This window comes from Callospermophilus lateralis, unplaced genomic scaffold, assembly GCF_048772815.1.
Source record: "Callospermophilus lateralis isolate mCalLat2 unplaced genomic scaffold, mCalLat2.hap1 Scaffold_161, whole genome shotgun sequence".
Classification (NCBI taxonomy): Eukaryota; Metazoa; Chordata; class Mammalia; order Rodentia; family Sciuridae; genus Callospermophilus; species Callospermophilus lateralis.
In genome coordinates, this window is record NW_027512709.1 from 2034325 (window position 1) to 2061916 (window position 27592).

The 27592-nt window shown below is 31.4% G+C and overlaps 1 protein-coding gene across 1 annotated transcript in view; it reads right to left on the minus strand.

The window, feature by feature from the left end:
• LOC143640281 (uncharacterized) overlaps positions 1-27592 on the minus strand; it is an 82181-nt gene that overhangs the window by 24136 nt on the left and 30453 nt on the right. The window contains 11 exon segments of the mRNA XM_077108131.1: positions 5196-5249; positions 6469-6523; positions 7082-7134; positions 7396-7503; positions 7899-7952; positions 12435-12488; positions 14392-14445; positions 18928-19035; positions 19562-19615; positions 23010-23063; positions 23964-24071. Of these exon segments, the coding sequence (XP_076964246.1) occupies positions 5196-5249; positions 6469-6523; positions 7082-7134; positions 7396-7503; positions 7899-7952; positions 12435-12488; positions 14392-14445; positions 18928-19035; positions 19562-19615; positions 23010-23063; positions 23964-24071 (756 nt within the window).

Sequence of the window (27592 nt, forward strand, 5' to 3'; positions counted from 1 at the left end):
ATTCAAGCATCAATCAATTGCAAGTACTATACAAAGCAAACCATACTTTTAGTAATAAGGGTATTATTGTTAGAACAATTTTCACACCATCAAAATACCTTTTATTTTGTCTAAAAAATGGATTACTATGTAAAACTGATAAAGTCAGTTATGTGCATAGCACTTTATGTTAACCTACTATAGGAAACAATTTAGCACATTGTGTTAAACAACTTTCAGGTCAGATTTTATTATGCCATTTTTTTTTGTTATGTCACATTTTAAATGAAGAAAACCTTCGTGTTATTGTTAAATTGTGCTGACCTAAGGCTGCTTATTCTACCATATCAAAATGCATGTGAAAAACATTGTAAGCAATGCATAGTTACCATATTTCTCATACCATTAATAATTCATGGGTACACAGCCTTCTAATTTTGTTAACAAAGTGACTAGAATAGATTAAGATAGTCCATCATATTTGTATAAATTATTACTTTAAATAACTTTATGATCTTAGGTTCTCAACATACAAATTCATTACATCATGCAACTCAGTATCAGAAACTTCCTATATGCTATTTTGCATAATTACAATGCACTTTCTCCCACAGAAATAACTACCATCCTAAACTTTTGTTAATCATTGTTTTATCATTTTTTAAAATTTTACCATGTAGTTTGAATACTAACAATGTTTTACCTTTTTTGCCCATTATATAAGCAAAATGTTGAAATATATTATTTTGCACTTCAATATTTTGCATTTATATATAGATGCTCCTCAACTTCTAATGGGATTCTGTTATCATATACTCATGATAAATTGAAAATACCATATATTGAAAATGCATTTAGTATACCTGACCTGTTGAATATTATAGTTTAGCAATACAGTGCTTGGTAGAGTACCAGTCCTTTGCTCACTGGCAGCTGCTCAGCGTGATACTCTCTTATGATGTATATGATGTAACACTAGCCTAGGAAAACATCAAAATTCAATATTTGAAGGCCAGTTTATACTGACTATACTTTTCACACCATCATAATGTCAGAAAATATAACTCAAATCACTTTAAGTTGGTAATATGTTTTCTCTCACAGGTTTTTTGAGATTCAACCTTCTGGATTGAAGCATCTCTAATATATTCATTTTCACCGCCATGAAATATTTTTGTTTATGAATATAATTAATTTATCTTTTCTATTGTTATTATTATGAATAAAGATGATATGAACATTCTTAAATGTGCCTCATGGTAAACATGTGCAAGAAATAATGTAGGATATGTACCTAGAAATGTGATTACCAGTTGGTAGGAATAGTAGAATAGAATCTATTAGGTAACTTAGAACTATTTCTCTAAAGTGGTTTTACAAATTAACAAAGAATTGATGTGAATGATAATCCCCCTCATTTTTTAAAAACATCTTTTCTAACATCTGGTTTGCCAAGAGTAGATTTTTGTTAATTGGTGAATATAGGATGTTATTTCTATGTGATTTTCAGTACGTATTTCCCTGACTTCAACAACATCATATCTATCATTTGTGTATTTTGGGGGCATTTCTGTCAAATGCCTTCTCGTGACTTTTGCTAATTTTTTTTTTCTATTGGAATATTTTCTTTCAGAATTTGAAAGAAATACTTAGATATTTTGAAAAATTATTCTTTACAAGTTTCTCTATGTTAGAAATATTTTCTCCTAACAGATCTTTTATTTTCCATGTCTCTTTAATATTTTTTGATAAACAGAAAATGTTAATTATGATACATTTGATAGATCAATTGTTTTCTTTTCAGTAGCAATCTAATGTAAAATTATTAGGTGCTACAAGAGGCTGGTCTATAGACATTGTTACATTATGAAAATAGTACAACAGGAAACAAAGGATAGACACAGGAAACCACGACAGGCTAAGAACAAGTAATGAGATTGAATCAGTAATGAAGTTTCCCCTAAAAGAAAGGTCCAGGATCAGATGGCTTTATTGCTACATTTACCAAACCTTTGTAAAACTAAGCCCACATCTTCTAAAACTATTTCAAAGAATTGAAAGAGAGGGAACTCTTCCAAACTCACTCTACCAGTATAGCATTTTATCCATATTAAAAACAAAACAAAAAAACAAAAAACAAGAACACAACAACAACAAAAACTAAACACAAATATCTTAGATGGTCATAGGTATAAGAATCCCCACCCCCAAATACTATCAAATGGTACTCAATAGCACATTGAGAAAGTCATTCACTAGGATCAAGTGATGCTTTAACATCCACAGATCAACAAATAGACTTCCTCACACCAACAGAATGATCAGAATAATATTATCATCTCAACCAATGTAAAGACATATTCAGTAAAATAATGTCCCTACATGATTAAAACTCTAAACATACTACGTATAGAAGACATTTGCTTTAACATAAACAACAATGACTATATATGCTAAATACCCAGTCAACATTATACTGAATACGCTAAAGCTGAAGGCCTTTTCTCTAAAACCTGGAACAAAACAAGAATGTCGACTCTCACCACTTTGTCAATATAGTATTTGAAGTCTTAGTGCAATTAGGCAAGGGAAAGAAATGAAAGGTATATAAACAAGAAAGGAAGAAGTTGAATTACCTCCTTCTACTGACAGTATGATTGATTCCATATTAAAAAAAAAAAAAGAAAATCTGAAGACTCCACTAAAAGACTATTAGAAATGATAAATGAATTTAGTAAAGATGTAGGATAAAAAAACCACATGTAAGAATTAGTAATCTTTTTATATACCAATAATAAATTGGCTGAGAAATAAATCTACAAACTCATTCACAATAATTATGAAGAGAAATGAAATACATAGGAATAAATTTAACCAAGGAAGTGAAAGAACTCTATAATGAAAATCTCTGAACAATGAGTAGATACAAAAAAGAAAATAGGAAATAACTCCCATTTTCATAGATTGTAAGAAAAACCTTAAACATGCTGCCCAAAGCAATTTAAAATTCAAGCCCTATGAAAATACCAAGGATATTCTTCATTGAACTAGTGGAAAAAAGTCTAAAATTCATATGAAACCACCAAAGACCACAAATAGTCAAAGCAATATTGAAAACAACAGCACACACACACACACGCGCATACATGTGCGCATACAGACGTGCACATGTGTATGCTCACACTCACACACAAATGCTGAAAGCAACACAATACTAGATTTCAAGACATAACACTGATCCGTAGTAACCTAAACAGCATAGTACTTGTACACAGACACATAGACCAGTGGAAATAGAATAGAGATCCCAGAAATAATCCTACACAACTGACTGATTTTTGAGAAAGGTACCAAAAACAGAACTGGGAGAAAGGACAGTCTTTAAAAAAAAAACTGGATATCCACATGTAGAAGACTGAAACTTGCCTCTATCTCTCAATTTCTATAAAAATCAACTCAGGATGGATCAAAGACCAAGGTATAAGAACTGAAACCATAAATTACTGGAAGAAAACATCAGCAAACACTTCCAGACATTTATATAGGCATTTTATTATATGACTCCAAATATACAGGAACCAAAAGCAAAAAATAGACAGATGAGGTTATATCAAACCAAAAACTTCTACATAGCAAAGGCAACTACCATGAACAGAATAGAAAAACACCCAACAGAGTGAGAGAAAATATTTGTAAGAAACTCAAAAATCTCAACAGCATAAAAACAAATAATCCAATTTTTAAAGTGGGCATATAGTCTGAACAGACATTTCTTAAAAGAAGCAATACAGATGGAAAACAAATACATGAAAAGAGGAGATCAAAATAATAATTGCAAATCATTAGAAATAGATGGACTATCGTTGAAAAGACAAAAATAAATGATTCTTCAAGGATGTGCAAATAAAGAACTCTAATGCATTGTTCATGGGAATGTTATTGAGTATAGTCATTATGGAGATTAGTATATGGGTTCCTTAAAGTAAATTAAAAAGAATGGATTTATCATATAATCCACCATCCCTCTTCCGCTTATATATCCAAATGAAATGAAATCGGCGTACTGAAGAGATAACTGCACTCCTGTGTTCACAGCAATCCTAATCACAATTGCTAAGATATGGAGTCAAACTAGTGTTCCCAGAAAGATGAATGGACCAAGAAAATGTGCTACATATATGTAATGGAATATTATTCAAAAATAAAAAAAAACGAAATATTGTCATTTATAGGAAAATAGATAGAATTATAGAACATCATGTTAAGTGAAATAAGCCAGACTCAGAAAAAGACAAATACCACACATTCTCTCCAAAGCTAAAATAATCCAATTTGAACACTGTGATTACTGGAGGCTCAGCAGGGTGGAGGGGAGAAGGCGTAAAGGGAGGTTGGACAATAGGTCCCAGACACAGGTAGAAGGAATAAGTTGTAGTGTTGTTGCACAGGACAGGGGGAGGATTATAGTTCATAATAATCATAATATAGTTCATAATAAGCTGATATACAGTTTTGTGAAGATCTAGAAGAGAGGAGCCTCAACTTCCTAACCATAAATGATGAGGGGAGGGAATGATAATTACCTTGATTTGATTGGTGCATGCTGTATACCTGGATTGAAATATCACACCGTGCCCCATTATATATAAAATTATTATGTTAATCAAATAGAAAAGCAAATTAAATTTAGTTTAAGAGTTTTGAAAATCCAGGTTCTTCTGCAGTCAATATTTTGAACAACACATACTTGTATGTTGGTACAGATCTTCAGGAAAATTCTTTTGAATTTTTACTCACAAGAAAGAGAAGTTTGACCATGTAAAGCAATATAATATTATATACTGATTCCTGAGATTATTTTACTGATACAACATGAAGGTTTTTGCAATGCTTTAAGCTACCACTAGGGTATTGACATCTTATCCCCACATGGTACTCCAGGAGTTGATGTTCAGGGTAGCACTGGAATTTGTTATAACAGTCTATATTTTCACTGAGGAGAGTACTAAGCACTCCCTAAATAAGAGCTGTTTTTCTTATTTTCATCATGATATTGAAGTGGTTAAAGGGTTTTCTATTTTAGTAAGTATTCTGACACATTTTTCAGTATCCTTAGAACATACTGCCTATAGCTTACATACATAAGTTTAAATACATGGTGAATAAAGAACAGATATTTCAAAATGAAGAATTAAAAAAAAAAAAAAAAAACTTACTCATTTTCCAGGAGGACCTGGTGGGCCAGCCTCACCAGATGGACCAGGAGGACCCTATAAATAAATATAAATTACATATGAAAGACACCGTTAAAGAAATTGGAAATTTTCTTATGGATTATATGATTTCTCAAAACCTGTACTTAAATAGATCTTGCTTCCTCATTTCTACAAATCTATTTTTTCCTTAAAAAATTCAGCTTAATTTCAGATACCTAAACTTCCTCCAGATATCTACAAATGAAGTTGATAAATTCTTATGGTAATCTTCAAAGCTAAAGGAGAGTGAATCAGATTCCCTCTAGGTAAAACTCTGTCCTTTTAAAAAATGCTAATTTCTATTTGGCAAATATTCAACCAGTATACTAATTAATAGACTCATGCAATTAATAATTCTACTCATAATCACATAAATTTGTGAAACTATGAAGCTTTTACCTGTAAATTACTTATATAGCATTAGCATTGCTATGCCCAGGTATTCACAGTATGCTGAGATTTGATCCAGAAATCTCATCTACACGGCAGAAGCCTGCATCTCTGAGTGCAAATACCTTATGGATATGGTTCTAGAGACAAAATTGTGATAGGACTGCAGTTATCTTCAGATGCTACTTAACTTAGTACCCACCCTATGTAGTCAAAGCACACACTGCCATTCACAAATTGAAAGATGAAAAACTAAAAAAACAGGTTTATATTATGCTAAGTTCAGTTAAGTTAGTAATTGAACAAATTCATGCTAATGATAAGTTACTAAGGAGGCTTTCTTCCTTTCAGTCTTATTTTTTTTCAGACATAACCTTCTTAAGTTCATATATGAATCATGATCAGTGAAACTACAAAGCATGTACAACTGCAAGAATGGGATCCTAATTACAATAAGCTGTACTCCATGTATATGTAATATGTCAAAATACACTAAGCTGTGCTCCATGTATATGTAATATGTCAAAATACACTCTACTGTCATGCATACCTAAAAAGAACAGATACAAAAAAGATATCTTTATTTAACACAAATGAATGGATAACTGAATCTGATATAGTATGTCAAATCATTAGTATGCTGTGACTGTAGTTTTTATTATGAGGACTTTGATTATATTTTTGATACATCTCAAAGAGAAACACTTCTAAGATTAAACTGGAATTCAAATATTTCTTTTGGAAAAAAGTACACACAATGAGCTGTGCTTTTGAAAGGATGATCATTGCTTTAAAATAACTTGAGTGTGTAATGAGTAAGAAAAAATTTAATAGGCTTTCTTACCGGTTGACCAGGATCTCCATCTTCATCCTTGTCACCACCAACACTATCTTGACCCTATGATCAGGAAGAGAAAATGAATCCAGACATTTTTCACTACATTTCATTTTATCAGGGAAAAAAGGTTTAATAGACTATCTTAGTGTGTTCTTGAGATAAATTATCAGAGGGACAAATAAAATTACTATTACTTTTTTTTAGGACTGTGGTGCCTCTTACTCGCTCCATAAAGATAAATGAAACTGCTGTTATATGAGATTAAAAATATAGTATGCTTTTGATATAAGTCAAGGAAGAAGAGGCAGTTAGTGTGAAAGGCAAGTTCATCCTTTCACCAGGAACAGATATGGTGCAGTAGATGATCGGATTTGCATTATAAAAGAGACAGGGAAAAACAACAGCCCTGCAACTTTAGTAATAGGTAATCATAATCATATATGTAGAAATAATAATCTATAATAATAATATCACATGTATTTTCTTGTAGTTGTTTGTTTTCTTTCTTGTTCTGTCTTTGAAAGTCCATTTAAGTAATGAGGAATCTTCTTTATTAACAAGAGAAACACTGCGAACATCCCTACCAAAATCATTAGAATTTTTTTCCATAATACTTCCTGCAGGGCCAGGTTCCCCAGGAGGACCAGGATCTCCAGGAAAACCAACAGGACCCTAAAAGGAGGTTTTTGAAGAAAAATAAATAAATGAAAGAATATGAAAATTTGAAATTTAAAAGGGAAAAGTCAAGGCAAAGTCTAGGAGAATATTTCTTGTGCTGGAAAATTTCTTAAAAGTAAAATTAATTCAGAATGTTTATGAACATATGAAATGAAGAAAAGTCAGCTTCACTAGCCAGATTTCTAATATTTCTATAAAAAGTTCAAAAGTGAATCTGGCATAAATGCCACTTTAAAGGGAATTAAACTCACTCACCGGGTAACCCTTGGGGCCATCGTCACCTGGTGGCCCCTTAGCACCAGGAGGTCCAGCAGCACCAGGTGGACCAGCTTCTCCTTTTTCTCCCCTTTCTCCTTTTGGAGCCTACATAACATAAGAAAATAGTTACTTTACAAGCTTTAAATCAATTTTTAACCTTAGCATATTAAGCACACAATTCTTTGCTGGGGGTTTTGTTTTGAACATTGTAAAAAGTATAACAGAATGTATCCAGTCAACGGCTATTAGTTGTAATGCTTTCACTTGGGCAAATATTATCTTTTCTCAACTTGTATGTGAATGGAAATAGTCTAGGGTATGTGACGGTATTAAGCATTAAGCATTAAGCATTAAGTCTCTGCCTTTCTGATTGCTTTTAATGGGTTAGAAAGGGAAACTAAAAACCTAAATCATTACTGGTAGTTAAGTTACATTTCAAAATGCTTTAAAGAAATTTCCAAACAACTAACATCCTACATTGACAATAAGATGACACTTACACCTGAGCCTGCTTCTCCAGGAGGCCCTGGGTTCCCTGCTTCTCCAGGTTCACCCTATGAGGAAAAAAAAATTAAATAATCATTAGAGCAGAGAAATGACATCTTGCAGTTGTAAATCTGCCTTCAGTTATGATCATACATTTGAGAGTAATCACTCCATTATTTTATTGGTTAGAAAAAGACAAAGAAAAACTTGAATAACAGTAAGGAACTTTTTATATTAATAAATTCAGTATTTTTATTTTTCAGATGAGGAGACAGAACCACATAGGCTTGATATTACAATTCTCATGGGTTAATTATAGTCAGCACATCAAGTTAGCTTACCACCAAACAAATATGCATGCTTCCTAACAAATCATGTACTTGTATGCACCAATATTTACATTATAATCAATTTTATTGATTAAAAGTTTCAAATTGTTTCTAACTGAAATATGAATTCACTTTCTCTTTAACATAACAAATCGTCTAATAATTTGAGACTACATTATGAATCCTATAGGATATGGTTAATAGAGATCAAGAGAACACAGAAAAAAGATTATAATTATAAGGTATAGAAGGCATTTAGATACTAACTAAAACTGCTCCCTTTGAGAATACACTTGTAGGGCTGGGGATGTGGCTCAAGCAGTAGCGCGCCTGCCTGGTGTGCGTGCGGCCCGGGTTCGATCCTCAGCACCACATACAGACAAAGATGTTGTATCCGCCAAATATTAAAAAATAAATATTAAAATTCTCTCTCTCTCCCTCTTTCTCACTCTCTCTCACTCTTTCTTTAAAAAAAAAAAAAGAGAATACACTTGTAATAAATTTCATAGCATTTATGATATCATTTAGATATGGATGGCTATTTTCTAGCTTACTAGAATAATAAATAAATCTCTAGACATGTAGATTTTAGCTATGAAAGCCTGTTGCTAATGCCTCACACAGAGAAATACATAAAAATATAACAACATGCTAAAGTGATCGTTTAAATAATACAATACATTCATGAACTGTATTTCCACTCATAATCATGGTGCTACCAACTCTAAAATCAGAGATCTTAGCAATTCTGAAGTGGGCTGTGTACGTCTAAATTGAAAAAGATACATGATGTCTAGTTTCCTTTAGTTTTAAACTCTGGTATTTCCAATATTTGTAGCACAAACTCCATGCTTCTCAATGGTTTCAAGGGTAGAAAATTAAATGTAAGCACAGAGGAAACTATTTTGTGTACAAAATTCTCACTCTTTGAGAATATATATATATATTTTAACTCCTTATGTTATCTGCATAATTGTGGAAGACATCAAGTATTTCAAGAAATTTATCAGTAGTAGTTAGTGTGTGTAAATTTTCAACTCTCAAGGTGAATAGCAAGTATTTCCAGAATTTTGGATAAACCTTACAAGTAAAATATTACATTTGTATTATTTATGAAGAAAGAAATTGTTGTGCTATCTCAGTCTAATGGATTGATATATAATAGTAATATTTTTATGAGCTGGTTATTCATACCTTTGAATGGAAACAAGTAGTTTGCAATTCAAATCAACTATAAAATGCTCATGTTAAATATTTTATATATGGTATACATATAATATTTATTTAGAATATAGAAAATATGTTGGTCCTGTACAAAATGTTTTCTTATGTGTCATATTAAGCTAGGGCAATAATGCAGAGGTGGCAGTTAGCGGTCAAATTACTATAGGTTTTTAAATCCCTGTCAACTGTAAAGTTAAACATATTCTATAAGCCTTCTTCCATTTTTTTAAATATAGAAAATGATAGGCAGTGAAGAGATGGTTTTAAATAATTTTTAATATTTAAGGATGATCTTTTAAATTATAAAGTCAAATTTAAGAACAATACATTAATATTAATTTGTCCAGAAACACATATGAAAATTACCTTTATTGTGCAAGTATGCACAATATATATATAGCAATTCCATAAGATGTAATTAATATTTTCTAGAAATACCTCAGTTCCAATTTTTGAAAGTGGGCAGGACAAAATTACAAATGAATAAAATGATGCCACAGGGAATATATCAACAAGATTACAAAATACTGATTCTAAAGAATAATACTTGATGTAAGTATATGATAGAGAACTGGTATATGATAAAGTGTTAGCTTATGAAAGTGTAATGTCTTATAACCTTTTTACCTCATTCTATATAATTCTTGCTTGTATGTTCAGAGCTATAGACATATTAAATATTAAGAAAATATCCTCTTTTGAGGGAATTATTAAAGTTTAGAAGTTATTTATGGTAAATATACATTACATGTACATGTTAAATATGTTTACCCAAAGCACACAATGACTAAAGACACTGCCTTCTTCTATTTTTCATTTTTAATGACTGAAAATAAAGTTTCCAAAATATAAATGAGGATATGTTCAACCAGAATGAAAGATGATGTCAGAAATCTATAATATATAGCAGATTCTAAAAATAAAAAAAAATAAATAAATAAGATTAAAGTGTTTTATTTCTATACTGTTTGGTGTACATAGAAAATGAAATATAATAAAAGAACAAAATTAGAACTTTCTTTTGTCATATAACAAATTTCAAATCAGGTACATTTAAAACATAAAAATCAAATCACCAACTAGAGTGAATCATTCTCATAAAACTCATAGTTGGTAAGGTGCTACCACAGAGGCTTTAAACAAAATGGAAACAGTGTGGGACTTCCTTGGAACTCCAAACATCAGTGTCTATCTGTAAGAGTTTCACAGAAGAAAAAGCATAAAAGAAGCCAATGAGGAACTTAAAACTATTCCCCTGTATTTGAAACTTTAGGAAACAAGCTGAAACAGCTGAGTGGAACACTACTAGAAAGCATTAGAACCAAAAAGGGATAGTGTAACAAAGAAAAGGGTCAAGGCTGATGTCATTGATCTGATACACAAGTATCCACAAATCAGCATTGTCTTAAGCTTTTCCTCCTAGGACAACTGACCTCAATGACAAATGCTCTTTCAATCCCACCCTCCAACCACCAGAACAACTTAAACACTCGACTTTCAATTTCAAAATATAAAAAAGATATCCAAATAAACTACACCATTGATGCACTAACACAAAATTTTCCAATGAAGTAATTAATGTACTGGAATAGTCACATAAATTTTCTAAAGTAAACATCAAAATAACACATTCTGTTATTACATTTTATTTCTGAGCTTCAAATTCTTTTTTGATTTTTTTTTTAGTTGTTGATGGACATAATACCTTGATTTACTTATCTTTATTTGGTGCTGAGGATCAAAGCCAGTGCTTCACACATGAAAGGCAAATGCTCTACCACTGAGCCATAACCCCAGCACTTTCAAATTCTTTAATTAAAAATCAATGAATTTCTTTTAATAATTCAGTACAAGATAAAATGTGTCAAGACTTGAGGTCAAGGAGCAGAATCACTTCTTTCCTTTTGGTACCAGGAATTGAACCCAGGGCACTTAGCCACTGAGCCACATCCTCAGTCATTGTATTTTTTATTTTAAGACAGGATCTCACTAAAATTGCTTAATGCATTGCTAAGTTGCCAAGGCTATCTTCAAACTTGTGATCCTCCCGCCTCAGCCTCCTAAGCCATTGTTATTATAGACAAGCAGAATCACTTTTAAAAGTTTGGGATAAATCTGATATCTTTAAATAATCATCAAATTCAGGAAAAATTTAAATTTTTTACCATATAATATTTTCTGCTATGAAATACAATTCTTTCCTCAAAACTGGTAAATAATTTATTTTTTAAATCAAGAAAATACCAATGATAATTTTCTTCATAATTCTATTAAGAAGTGAGCATGAATACAAATTTTTTAAAAAATCAGTGAATCATTTTGACATTTTCATAAAAGAAGAGAAAATTATTAAAATGAAATCATGTTCATCAGAAAAGGAAGCTATTCCAAACCTGGATGTTTTGGCATATGCTAACTATTTTGAAAAGTGCCAAAGACAGGTCATATTATTAGTAATGGAAATATAACTCAAAACATGACAAAATCAATGACTAATTCTTTTGTGTCATGAACATTTCTATTTCCCTTTTAAGTCAGTTACGTTGAACAATCTCTTCTATGTTCAGTCCTATGACTATCTAGAGACTGAACTCCCATCAGAAATTCATGGAGTGGAGTATCATATTTTCAAATGAAAAAACTTTGATGAAATTACTGAAGATTTTTTAGTTTCAGCTTTCCAGCTCTCAAAGGTGGATAATGATGACACCATCATTATGAAGTTGTTGCATTGATTAAAGAAAATAACCCATGTACAGCATTCAGTACAATATCTGGCAATCAAAAACATGATATCTCAAAAGTACTTTAACTTTTAATGTGTTTAAGTACCAGAGTAGATGTCATGTAAGTCATATAACTATATGTAAAATACTTAAAGATCCCTTTAAATTAGAAGCACTTAATACAATTTTATCAAAATATATAAAAGTATACAATATTATCAAAAGCTCTTACTTTCACCTATTTCAAATGGCATCTTACTAAATTTCTTACCTTTTCTCCAACACCACCAACTGAACCAACAGATCCTGGGGGTCCTTGTGGTCCCTTTAGTGTAGAAAAGGTAATACAGTTATCCTTATTCTTGTGTTGAAACATAAGTTCATAAATATATATCTAGTTTTTCTCAGAGACAGAAACATATGCTAGAATTTTGTTGTCAAATGTACTGACAGCAAATAATTTAATATAGCACATTGACTTTCAAATTCTCCAGAATTTCTAATGTAGAGCAGTAGTCTTTGCAGGTCTGATCATTCCAGTTGACACTTAGAACAAAATTTTGATCTCTCTACTCTGGAAGTCAGGTAAATTTTACAGGATGATTTTGTGGTAGATTAAAACTATGACTCTAGTTATGTATTACATAATCCATATGAAAAATACCCCCTTTATAAATGATTCATGGAACCATAGCAACCATATCTAAAGAGTAGTTTGCTACATATTGGATGCTGCTTGGAAGTTTTATTAACCAGCTATCTGAATCAGCAATGATTATTCCACATTTCTTCTACTTAATCTGGTTGTGGTCCTTAAAGAGAATAAAATCTAACATACAGGTATGAAATTACCAAAATTGTTTTCTCAAGAAAGTAAAAATTGGGGGCAATGTTGAAAGGAAAGAGCAATTATGAAATGTATTTATAACATTTCATTATAGATTTCAATTACTTTGGCAAATTATTTTCTTATCAAAATTAGTGCTTAATAAACAAATATATGCATTTCAAATTTTAGTTTAAGGTTTTAGGGCAGAAAGTCAGAATTAATAAATGTAGATCGTTATAAGTCATATCATGCTAATTACAACTGAATTCTTTATTAAATTTATAATTTGTTTCAAAGTATTACAAGAAAATCTCATTATCCATCAACAATTGCTAATTATACAAATCTGGTATGATTATTATTTATTTTATGCTGCTCCACATCAAAGTCCAAAGTTAAAGCCTAAGAAGCAACTAAAATACGGCATCTTCATAAAAGACATAAAGGTAAGAAAGTAACAACATATGAAGGCCAAACATGTATACAATATTATTCTGAGGTGAGAAATAAAGAAAAGGAGATATAGCTGAAATAATGATATCAATATTTAATGGCTGCAGATGGAGACAGAGTAGGAAAAAGGTGAGGGGTAAAACAGAAAGCACCATTGTCTTTAGGACTACTTTGTGCAGATCAATAAATTCTAATAAAGAAATTAGTAGTACACTAATCTTTCTTCTATTTCAATTTAATGTCCCCCTTCTAGTTTTCTTTTTCTCCCTGTCTTCCCCACCACCACCACTTATTTTGGACTAGCTTTCACAAATCAAAGAAAACATTAGACCTTTGATTTATCAGTCTGACTCATTTCACTTGGCATGATATTCTCCAGTTCCACCCATTTACCAGTTCCACCTATTCTTCTTCATGGCTGAGTAAAACTCCATTGTGTATATATACACATCATTTTCTTTGTTGATTCATCTGTTGAGAGATACTTTGGTTTCATGGCTTGTCTATTGTGAACTGTGCTGCTATAAACACTGATGTGGCTGCATCCCTATAGTATACAGGACTGAAGAAAAAGGACAAGCGAGAGGGGATAGGATAAGGGAAGAACAGAGGAATGAATCTGACCTAACTTTCCTATGGACATATATGAATATCACTGTCATGTACAAACCCATGGTACTAACAACAGCAGCAAAAACCTGAAAGTAAAAGTAAAGAGCAGAAAGAACAGTAGACAGAAGCAAACAGGGCAAGGGAAGGAGGGAAGGAAAGAGGAAATACTGGGGACTGAAATAGAGCATCATATAATATATTCCAGGCTTTTATTATTGTGTCCAAATGAATCATAACATTATGTATAAATAAAAAGAACCAAAAATTTTTTAAAAATAAATTAACAGTGTGGAGATTCACAATAATCATCAAAAAGTAGAAAATACAAACTTACCATGGGGCCAACATCTCCATTTTCACCTTTTTCACCAGGTGGACCTGGTAGACCCTAGGAAAACATAGTACACAAATAAAAATCACTCAATACATCTTGTCAAAAGTCACGAATTAAGTATAAAGTAAGATAAATACATGGAAATTAAAATGCAGAAGCTAACATTTGTTAAAATACTTATAATGGAAGTTTTGCTCTCATGTGATAAAATCTTATACCTACATTTACAGATAAAATCTGTGCTTTGTTCAATATTATACTGTTCAATTTTCTTTACTATAACTAAGTACATCATATGATTTTGGAATTTATGAACACCTACCCATTTACTCTACCTTTTTAATGAACTGGATATAATAACATTGCCACGGTACAAATCTTCTGAAAAATATTATCCCAGATTATTTCAGAATATCTCATCTAGGGGAGGTTTTTATAGACAGGTATCACTTTGAAAAACTCTTTTGTAAAATTGATATTTCAATATATCTTCAATATTATACATATCTTCTGAAGTCTGGGCCTGTTAATTCATCTCTGAATCTTAAAAAAATTCACATGACCATAAAAATTATAAATTTATACATTGTTTCCTCAAATTAATTTCCACTGTATCCATTTGCTTTAGGAGAAATTCTGTGTTACAGTATAAAACTAGAATAGGCTGGATTCAAATTTTACTTGACCATCTTTATGTGAAAATTATTTTACTTCTTCCATATCACTTACTCAATTAGCAGAAGAATTTATATTTTCTCTCTCTTATCACAACAGTACTTGTGTGTACTTGAATTGTATACCTATATACATGACTGTGTGACTCCTCTACATACTTATAATATTGGCCTACTTTTGGGCAGTGTCAATTATTTTCTTCCTTAGAACTGGCAGAGGCCAAACAAACAAAGAAACAAACAAAAACTAAGATCTCAATAAAATACTGCTGAATAAATGGTGAAAGCATGAAACCTAAGAAAGCAAACAAATCAAAAGAAACAAGCCAAAAAAAAAGTTTCTTGTAATGCTGACTGTGAAATTGGAAATTCTCTATTATTTAAAATGTTTAATCTCAGGAAAAATAGCTACATAAACAAACTGATAGAATAGTATACTACTATTAATTTGATACTAATATTCTAAACAAGAATACTATATATAATAATAAAGCCAAATACCAATGAAGATACATGGTATAAATTTAACTGTAGAATATGTATGTGAAATAGGTATAATAGTTGTTGGACAGAAATTTATGGTAAGTTTTCAATTGTAAGATTATAAATTATTTTCATTTTTAAACTTTTTGGTGATATAGTCATTTGTATACAATATTTGCATTTCAAACATGGATTTGTTTGTTGTTTGTTTTGCTGTTTAGTGCTGGTGATCAATCTCAGGGCTTTACACATGGTAGGCAATCATGCTACCACTGACCTCTTCCTCCAGTATCCACAAAATTTATGTTTAATGTTTTTACTATGGTATTTCAGAAGTATTCTAACTAACAAAAAATATAAACAATGCTAAAGATCTAAATAAATGCTAGTATTTTAATAAAATGATTGATTTTGGTGCAGTACTGCCATGGTTGTAAATTATTTGACCCTGACCCACAATAATATTTACTTATAATCCTCACACATGCAAGCATGTGCAAAGTAGCTGAACCATGAATTTCAAAAGGCAATGTTCACCATTTTGATAGATAATGACCTTTGAAATTTTTATTCTATTTTACCATATCCTGTTCTATCTCATTTTTTAAATGCAGGTAATAACCCTGAAATTGTTTTTATGACCTGCTAATTCCACATGACCCGCAGGAAAGAGTACATTACTGAATATATCTGTAAACTTTTAAAATGTTGTATATATTCATTTTATGTGTAAAACTTAATTACTGACTTATAATGGCCAGTTATATATATATATATATATATATATATATATATATATATATATATATATATATATATATACTGATTTAATTTGTTTCCCTCAAACATTAGTAAGATATCTAAGAAAAGAGACTGCTATATGTGCTTTCTAAGCTGTTACCATGCTCTGAAGGCAGTGTCTAGAATTAATATTTAAGTTTTTTACAAAGAAGTAACCACGTATTGTTTCTTAGATAGTACTCTATGCAGAATCACCAGGGGCAGATTACTAAAATGTTAGATTCAAAGGTCGTCAACTTCAGACACTCCATTTCATTTATGCAGAAAGAACTTAAATACTTAAACATGCAAGTAAAGTTTAACACAGATGAAACAAATATTTCACTTTCAGACAATTTTCTTAAGAAGTATGTACTGCAACATAAATGTAAAGTTCTTAAAAACATTACAAATATTAAGTCACATTCTTTATCTTTAGTCCAAGTTTATATATAATTTTAATATATAGTACATTTGATTGAAAATCCCCATATTAAATGTTACATAAATATGTTAATAGTTTTTTGTCTCTTGCAAGTACATTTTATATTGTCATCTTATTTTAGGCTTATGATCAGTTCAACAGAAACCTCCAAATAAAAAAAAAATCAAAATATTTTAAATTAAGTTGTATTGTAATTTGAGTTAAGATATAATATTTTTATTGTTGAAATTAATAGAGATATAATAAGCAAAATTCTCTTTCAGCAAATAACTAAATGTGCTTAATGGCATTCTAGTGATAATCAGTTTTCATATGTCCTAACTTTCTCCTAGGGAGTGATTTATGCATGGAGAGGTTCTATTGTAGGGTTTGTGAATTTAAAATCATCTGCCACTTCAGTGAAACACCAAAAATGAATTTAGGTCAAAAACTCTCTCTCTGAAACACACACACACAAAAACAAACAAACAAACAAACAAACAAACAACAAAAAAACCCACTCTCTTTCTCTTCATATGCAGATAAACAATAAATATCAAATTAAGTAATTTTATTCAATGTCTATTGTGATTGCTCCTAACTCTATGAAGAATCAATTAAAGGATAGATGTAATTGTGTACATATTAACTACATTAGCATTTTTTCAATATCCCTATTTAAAGATGTAGTTATGGGACAATATGAACAATTTTTTAATAAATTGATTTCTTGAGTCATCCTCACCAAGGAACACTTTTTTCTTATTTCATGAAAAAGGTGATAATTTCTATTGAAGCACATAATGGCAATTTTATAAATATAAACTACAAGGCAATTTTTTTTAACCATGAGAGCACAAGTTCCTAAATTACAACCTTACAGAATTCAGAGTAATCACATACATGACAAAAACAGAAATTGAATAGTAACACGTCCATTGGTGATCTTGTTTTAATGCTTTCTTGTTTTCAAATATGTGTATTTCTCACACATACTGTAAGTAGTACTCATGACTATTTATTTACAACTATAAAAATGTCAAATACAAATATGAAAGTAAAGCTTTGTACTTTTCAAGCATAAAAAAATTTTGTCATTAAAATGAAGCAGATAATTAGAATATCATGTTAACGAGTAAAAAAAAACCCTATTTTAACCATAATAATTACATTAAAATTATTATGTGACAAGATGTAATTTGAACAATTATGTACATAACAAGCTATTTAATACCAAAATCCAATACTTTTACGATTTTATTTAGGAAAATAAAGATGATTAAATATATACAAATTTCACTTTCATATACTTTTTTATGACTTCACAAATTCTAAGGTACGGTAAGCCAGATTACTTAATGTATCATTTCTAATATTGCTAATTGAGCACAAGCAACATCCACATTACCTAAATTCCATTTAAAACATCTTTACAATCTTACAAGGAATCACTAGATATGTAGAGAATAGTAAGTATAGAATAAGTTAGGGGAAAAAGACCAGACGGTTGCAAAGTTTATAGGGATCAGTGAACATCAGGTGGAAAGCGAATCATACTCAGAATAGAGATGGCCAAGAAGAGTCCAGTTGTAAGATCTATGCTACAGAAATAAAAGTTTCTCATCTACAATGTCTTGCAATATAATATTTCCTTCCCAGATATGCTTCATAAAACACAAATTATTTTAATTAAAAAAATTCAATTGGTTTACTATTAATCTACCTATTATTGTTTATCTTACTATTTTTTGGCAGTGTGATATTTCTCTTAATACTTCTGAATGTTTGTTGTTACCTGAATTATTAAAATTTCTGCTATAAGACCCAGGAAACAACCATTCTAATGTCTTACCTTACTTATCAGACTTATACATATGTAGTTGATTTTTTTAAAATATAGGAATGAAGAAAGGGGTGTTATAATACCTGAGGTATTTAGCCTAAGAGCTAAATGTACTGCAAAAACAGGAATCAGGCTGACACATGTTCAGAAAAATTAAGAACACTTGGTAAAAGGCAGTTGAAGTTCAGATATAATGTGAGTAAAATAACCATTATAGTTAAATATTGTTCTTACATAGAAACAAGGAAAGATGCTTTTCTTGCCTCCACTAGGTGAACCTGACATAAGAACCAGGTGGAAATGATGGAGTAAACAATTAGAGAACCACTTACCTGAAGACCTATGGGACCAGGAGGTCCAGGGAAACCTCTTGCACCCTCATCACCTTTCTGCCCAAATATCCCCTGCTGTCCTCTGGGACCTGGTTCTCCATCACCTCCCTAGGGAGCAGCAAGGAAAATTATCATGAATTGGAAAACCATTATGATACGAGTCATAAAATGTCTCCATTGCAATTTGTTCAAAGCTGATATATTTGAGAATAACCAAAGTAAAATGTAAACCAAATTCCCACTATTCGCTACAAACATGTCATTGTTCATGTTGCTAACATTTCATGTTTCTGGAGTACTGCTGATTGTGAGTTGATCATATATACGAATGAAGCAAAAGCTTTTTAACAGTGAAAAATGTATTACATATTAAGTTATTTTCAACTAGTTATAGTCTAGGTTGAAAGAAAGTCACGTTTTCTTGTTCTAAGGATAAGCTTGGTTAGCTATGCAATATAATTTAAACATGACCGATATCAAACATACAAATAGAACTTATTACCATACAAAAATTAACTGTGAGTCAGTGTCAAACATACAAATAAAACATTACCACACAAAAAAATCATTGGGTTATGTGACATTTCATAAATTTCACGAAGGAGATCTTGGTTGAACAAAATGGAATACTTACAGCAATTCCTGGGGCACCAACTGGTCCTTGAAGACCTGGAGGACCGGGAGGACCCTGAGAGAGATAAAGACCAGTAAATTTAAAACTGTAGCCAGAAAATCCTATATAAAGCAAAACCTTTGCAATAAAAAAGCAAAACCTTTGACGGATCAAGGTCTATTAAACCTCTCTACACCCTTTGGACAAACAGCAACATTACTCAGAAAATTTTCACTTTTAGAACTGTCAACTGCTGCTTATTTTACTCCTTGGAGATCCATAATTTTATATTTGGAGTCAATTTTAAATTGACACTTACTGAAAGCCTTCTCATCTATATGTGGTAGATATGTAAAAAATAGATTTGTACACTAATATACACCAAGTCGAAGGTTCACATTAAAATTTTTTCACAATACCAGATTTCTTTAGTGAAAATGTATGGGTCAGGAATAGTACATGAAAAATTTGTCTATGTAATATCTTCTAACAGAACATGAGAATTCTGAAGACTCCCTAGAGATAGTATGTAATTTAGATACATGAAAATTTCAAACTTCTAATATGAGCACACACACAAACTTGATGTTATATATCAAGTATATTGGACTCTTTATTTTGAACAATAGATTCCAAAGGCATTATGAGCCTTACTTGCATAGATATATCCTTGTTATCTTATTTTCTTGCATTAAAACTAGTCAGGCTCTATAAAAGATATGAAGGCAATCAAGAGTCATTGAATTCTATTTTATTCTATGGTTACCACCTTTGGGGAAGATTGCTTACAGCAAAGATTCCAAAAATGTTGTCTGCAAACCACTGAGGGTATTTGAGACCATTTGAGTTTTCTTCCAGTTCAAAATTCTTCATATAAAAACACTACTACGATGTTATCTTTTATACAGTCTAGGCATTTGCAGTAATGATGCACTAATGATGATAAAATTGCTGACGACTTTAACAATCATCATGTCAATAGCTACAAATTATAAAAGCAATAACTATATTTTCATAGTCCTGAACTCTGTCATCATAAAATGATGTTTATGTTCTTGATGAAGCATGAATCATCCTTCATTTTATTAAATATTGACTTTCTTTTGTCAGGAATAGCACATAAAAATAGCACATGTCCTTTGATATTCATAGGACCAAACTGAAGGAAAAAGTTCTTTTGTTATATATTGAAGTACAACGCCTCTTTCAAAAAGGCACTTGGACTGTAGTTTGATTTGATGCTGAGGCAGCACTTTTTATATGGAATTCTATTTTTACTTAAAAGACAAGACAAACAGTAAGATTGTAATTATTTAACTTGGGAATTTGGCAGAGATGTGATGCAAATAAAGGAAGTTTGTGAATTAAAAAAAACTGACAATATTTATAAATGCATCAAAGATAACATTGAAATTTTCAAGCAATATTAGAATTCTGAAATCTTATATCTGCCATTGCAGGCCTCTCTGCTGCCCAATCTGAAATCATTTTCTGATATTATTGATATTGTATAAAGTAACGTGTTAATACTTTGAAGATCTTACTTAGTCAACCAATAATTTTCAAATGATCATTGCAGGATGATATAAAATTATATATGAGGAAAAGAGTCATTCAAATGCAAGGTAGACCAATAAAAACGTAATAGCATAAGGAGCTCACTGATTTGACAGCAAATTCCATACCACAATTGACCTTAAGAAAAGTTACGATTTATTAAATGTTGAGGTAGAATCAAAAATACCCCACATCATCTGAAAAAAGATTTCAAAACACTCTTGCCTTTCCAACTTCATATATATGTGAGCCTGGATTTCAACCAAAACAACCTATCATTACAGACTGCAGTGAGAAGCACATTTGAGGATATAGCTTCTTCTATTAATCTAGACCCCCAAAATATGAGGCATCGCTACTCTTTGTACTATATATTTTTTTTGGGGGGGGGATATAGCTATATTTCATTAAAACTGCCTGGGGATTATCATTCTTAGTTTTAATGAATCAATTTGTAAGTATTTAAAATTTCTCAGTTTAATTCATAGTATAATAATCCACATGGAGCACAGCTTTTTGGCATTCTTAAAAAGTGTTTAAATCTACGAGGGTCCTGAGACAAAAATTTTTCAGAACTTCTGGCTTATAGTCAACCAGTCATATTTAATTATAGCTTTAAGGAGGAAATAAAACCTTTCAAACATGGCTTCTGGAAATCACATAAGGTTTTCTAATTAGACAAACTGTATTTACTTATCTTTAAGAAATCTAAACAAAACCTAAGAAAAGGTAATTTACTAAAATAGAACTTTTAATTTATATCCAATAGCAACTGCCTCACACTTAGGCATATGGTTTCCATACACAATTTCCTGTGATACTTGTACAGCATAGATCCAGAATATCAATGTTGCCCATCACTCACTAAGGTTGTGTTCTCCTGATATAGAAATACATGAAGGACTAACGATGGGTTAAATATTGCATTATCTGAAAGCTGCTTCTTGTTTTGATACAAATTATTCTCTTTAGTTAGGACCATTCATCACACTGGATTTTGGTGACTATTCAGTTTAAGAATCAATTCTAAAAAGAAAAAAAAAACTTTGTTCGAAGTTATGTTTTAATGTATGCAATAACTGAAACATGAAAAGCATCAGGATGATAAATAGGTCACAGGACAGAGTCATGGCTTAATGGAATATAATTTCTAGAATGTTATGTAAACTTCTATACTAGTTGAAAAAATAACAAATGTAGAACATTACTTTGTACTTCCCCACCTTGCCTTCTTATTGCAGAATATGGAACACTTAAAGAAAGAAAAAGAGGAAAATAAGAACTAAATGTCTGTAGATGCTCTTTAAAGAGCATGAATTAATGAATAAATGCAGAGGAAAAGTACATGAGATATTATCACTTACCTTACTTAATCTAAGAAGAAGGGAAATTTTAAAAAATATAATTCAATTAGGGTTTAAACTGGTAAACAGTGAGTAAGAAAAGCCTGAGAGGCAAGAATGAACACACCATTTGGCTACACAAAAGAAATTCTTTCACCAGCTTCAAGATTTGTTAAGAAAAATATTCCAAAATAAGCACTTAGAATATATGGAAACAGATTTATCAATTTATATACAGGTAAAGACCACAGGAATGGTATTTAATTTGGCATATGTTTGCATAGTATTTCCCACATGGAAAAGCAGGCTGGCTATTGCATTACAGTACTCTTTCATTGCTAGAGTGGAGTTTAAAAATAACCTACAAATATCATACTGGACTTAATGACATAAGCAGAAGACCTCACAGAAATGTACAGCATTATGGAATGATATAACACAAAGGTAATAAAGTATTGATATTATAAACATTTGGCTAGGTAAGTAAGTAGTATTATGGGAAACTATCCATGGTAAACAGTAAAAGCTGTTAAATGAATGACGCTGGAAATAAGCAGCTGGAAACTCACGTTTTCTCCTTTGTCCCCCTTGCTGCCTTTCTGTCCTGGTTCACCAATTTCACCCTGTATTTGACAGAGTTAAGTGAAAGTTTATTTGTAACATGGTAACTTGCGTTGCATTGTTATCATTATCATTGAATTATTACATTTTATCTTTAACACAATTCCATGTTAGCATTTAACATCACTGTTTTAAGATGTATAATCCTGGGATCTGTGTGTTTAGCTTTGTAGTTTTGACAAACATACAGACAAAAAGTCAGATTAACATGGAGAAATATTGCAACTGGATTTAGAATTTAAAAAATTGATTTTATCTCAAATATCCCACTGTAAAATGATAATGGGAACACATTGGTGTAGAGACAAATAACCCTACATTAATCAAAAAGTGCTTTTCTCCTAGTTTTTCAAATAGTAAGATAATGCACATTTTGAATATGTGCTGTTTCACAAATTTTCTATAGCATTTTAGAATAATATTAGAAAATTTATTAAATTCAAACACAACTTTGCATTTGGAATAAAATGCTTAAAGTCTTTACTTATATATTATATACTTATATTAGTAAGAGAGCATATAATTGTCAATTCAGTATGTAACTCATTCTTAAGTCTTATTATATAATATCTAAGATGCAAGTGCTAAATATATGCACGTATTTATTTTTATTTTACATTCATTTCAGAAAAATTTTTTAAGATAAATATTAGTTGGCATCTACTATTTTTACTTACTGTCACTTTCCTCTTATTTCATTTTCCTATTTGTATCCCACATACTGTTTTATGGAAGATATACTAGCTTTCAACCTCTAAAATAAAACTTTCCAACATGTGGAAGGTATGGTAAAGTTTGATAAAGATCACCTTCCACCTGTCATCCAATCTTAGACTAATTATAAAACATTTGAGAAAAAAATTAACCTTTCAAACACGTTGTATAAAATATTGGACACTGACCTTGTCTCCATCTTCACCAGGGGAGCCAGCAGGACCAGCAGGTCCTGGGAGACCCACGGGGCCCTGTACTCCATCTCTCCCTGCAGGGCCTTGGGGACCTTTTTCTCCCTGTATTGAAAAATCAAACAGATCATTAATTTGTTGTTAACAAACCTAACAACTAGCTTTATGCTACAATTTTTAAGTGCAGCTACAATTTATATATATATATAATCTAGATATAACCTAGTTCCTATACTTGACAAGGAAATTGTTTAATGTTTCTAAGGAAAAAAAAATTCAAGCAGCAAATGATAACATACATAAAAGATCCCTATATCATTTTATGACTAAGTCTTTTAAATTATTTATGAATCTAAGCAATGGTCCACAGAAGTAATTATGATTCAACTGAGAAATTTTTCTCTCAGACACATAGGTTCTAAGTAAGTACTGGCAAGTAGGATCCGATGCCTGATGTTTGTGAAAACTTGCTGAACCTCAACTCCTCTTTAGTGTCACTGAAGTAGCTATACAGAAGATATAAGGCTTTTAAAAAAATCATAAAATCCACTTCCTTCTATGTCCAACTTCACAATAGGCTTTAGATGTAACTCTTTCCTATTTTAACACACCTGTCATGGATTTTCTGGATTTTGGTATTTTAATTCATTGCTACTTTTCCTAATTCAAAACGACAAGGGTGTTAGTTTTTCCTATTTTTATTTTTGTTTGTTTTTGACAGGGGCATTTATTTACATACAATGTGTAATTTAAAAAAAAAATTCTTAATAATAAAACCTACCTCTGCTTTCCAGAAAACATCCTTTCAGAATTTAAAATATTTTACTTCCTAAAAGTCAAACTTTCATAGGTTTTGAATAACACTGTATTCTCAATTGTATTCAGTGATTCCCTTTTCTTTTTTTATACCAGCTGGCCATCTACAGGTTATTAGATCCAGCCTTCACATTGCCCACCTCTCCAAACTTCCCCCACCATCCATCTCTTGCCCTTTATACTGACTTTTATCTGCTTTGTCTCCCAGTTAGTCCCACCCAGTGCTGGGGATCAAACTTGGTGCCTTGCATGTTAGCAAACACTATACCATTGAGCTGTACTACCAGCCCTCCTAGTTATCTATTCTCCATTTTATCTCTGTCACTGACTCTTGAATTCTAAGTACCAATGTCCTTGGTCTAAATTACTGAAATAACTCACTGCTTTCCCCTACATTCATTTTTACTTCCATTCAAACCATGCTCTACATTGTAACCAGAGAATCAGATCATATTACATAATTTCTTAGGTCAATTACTTGTTGCTGTTCCTAAGAGAAAGACCAAGCTTACTGGTGGCTTCTACTTCTGATGCAACCATATCTAATTAATTAATTAATGCCAACCTAAATAAAATAACTATTAAACAAAGGTAACTTGTTGATACTTTTTAAATATGTTTTTGTTTTCAAAATGTGTGACAAACTTATTATAGAACATACTTCTCACATCATTCTGAAGACTTTTTTTAAAAAAATCCCTCAATAATATATTATAGTTCAAACCTATCTATACTCATAAAATGTGCTGTGTTGCTTTTACTAAACTTCACTACTTCACACTCAAAAGCCAAGTTAGATATTTCCTTTTAATTTGGATTCCCCTGCTAACTTTAACTCGTAAAGTTAATTGTTTTGTACAAGGGCAACTGCAAATTAAGATGAATTTATCCTCATCTGCCTTCATGATAGCACATGTAATTTCCAGCCTGGAGTCACTTGCTATCTATTTCTTCTGTTCCTGGTCTGTGTGAAGTTGAGAAAAATCCTTCCACAATCTATGGCACTCTAAATTTAGATTTTCCACTCACAGTTCCTCATAATGACATCACTTCTCCTCCTTATGCATCTCTTAGACTGACACCTACACAACTACTGGAACATCCATTTATCCTTAAGAGTCAGTCTTTATTTCACCACTAATACCCCTCTGGTTACATTAAATACTAAATCTTACCTTAAAAACCGACAGTGAGTTGCACTCCTTCAGGCCCTGTAATTGGCCTGGTCTTATATTTAACCTATATGCACATCCTCAACTTTAATCACAATTTGCAAAATCCATCTCTACTTACTCAAATGTTAATTTATGTATGTATTTTGAGATCATTATTTCATTCTGCTCTATAAAAGTTCTGGTGTAAATAATGATGATTATTTACTAAAAACATATCAATTTCTGGAAAATGCTTTAAAACAATAATCTCACCTAATCCTCACAAAATACTGTGATTATCTTCTTTTCAGAAATGAGGAAACAGTGTTAGATAGTAGCTAGCAATGAGCAGTGAAATGCAGGCAAGGTCACAAGTGTTCTTTAAATTACGTTAGGGTTTTTTAAACTGCTTCCAAATTAGAGAAGAAAGCAAAGTTAATTCATTAAAAAAAAAAATAAGCAAAAACAAAGGACCTAATGGGAAAATACATCAAAACATATGGATTAATGGGACTAACTCTTGACAGACTCCATTGATAATGATGTGAAGCTAGGAATTATGGCTCTAAGTGTCTTTAACTCTCTGCAAGGAATATTCTTTTAGCAGTGAAGACACAATAAGGTAACTTCTGACCAGCTATTGACCCCAGTGCCCACATTAACATGGGATTGACTTGTAGATGAAGCCCCCCTAAATAGGATGGCCACCATGACAGTTCCGGAGAAAACCAACTAAGGTCACAAACTCCACCTCCCAATGTGAAGGAGGGATTGAATGCCTGATTAGCAAAGAGTAGAGAAGGTGGTCCCCAGTTATCCTGGTAAACATCTATCAGTAATAAACTTGGAGACAAGGTTGTCTCCTTTGTCATTCTCTGCTTGAAAACAGCCTACTCTCTCTTTTGAGAGTGCTCTCTGCTTTTAAGCCTCACTATGCTTCTACTTTACTTTCACATATAATAAATTTCTCTTGATGATTTTTGGTGTCCGACTTTAAATTTTCTTTCATTGGAACACAAGAACCAAGGTTTGGAGTTTCAGCTCTTTGATTTCCTGTGGCCAAGAAGTTCTAATGTTAGGCAGAAATCATGAATTAAATAAATGATAGCGATGAATGCACATCCCAGTTCTGATCAGCTTTAGGCTGGTAGTCTTTTTCTGTTCTGACTTCTTCAATTTCCTAAATTTTAAGTTGACTCTTTTCTTATTACTAGTGAAGGAGGTAAATGTGTGTACAAAACAATAACAAGAGGAGGCAATGCATTCAGTCCTACTAATACTTCTATTTGCTGCTCACCCTACATATTGCTACATAGCTTTCTTGAGGTGATCCACATGCACTGACTCCAAGTCTCTTGAATCCACTTTCTCCTTGAACTCCACTGCATTTACAATAAGGTCATAATGTCCAATGGGTCAAATCCCAGTACCTCTGTTTGCTCTTTTTATTTTCAGTATTCTTTACCTTTTAAAGCACTGAACAAAAAGAAACTCTTCTCTCAGGGCCTATTTGATGGCATGCCTCTGGAGATATGTATACACACATTTTTTTTCTTATCACTCATGGATGTTTTACTCTATCTCTTACTGAATCCTTTTACAACTAACATCCATTATTATTCTCCATAGAATGAATTCTCTGTTATTCTCTCTTAA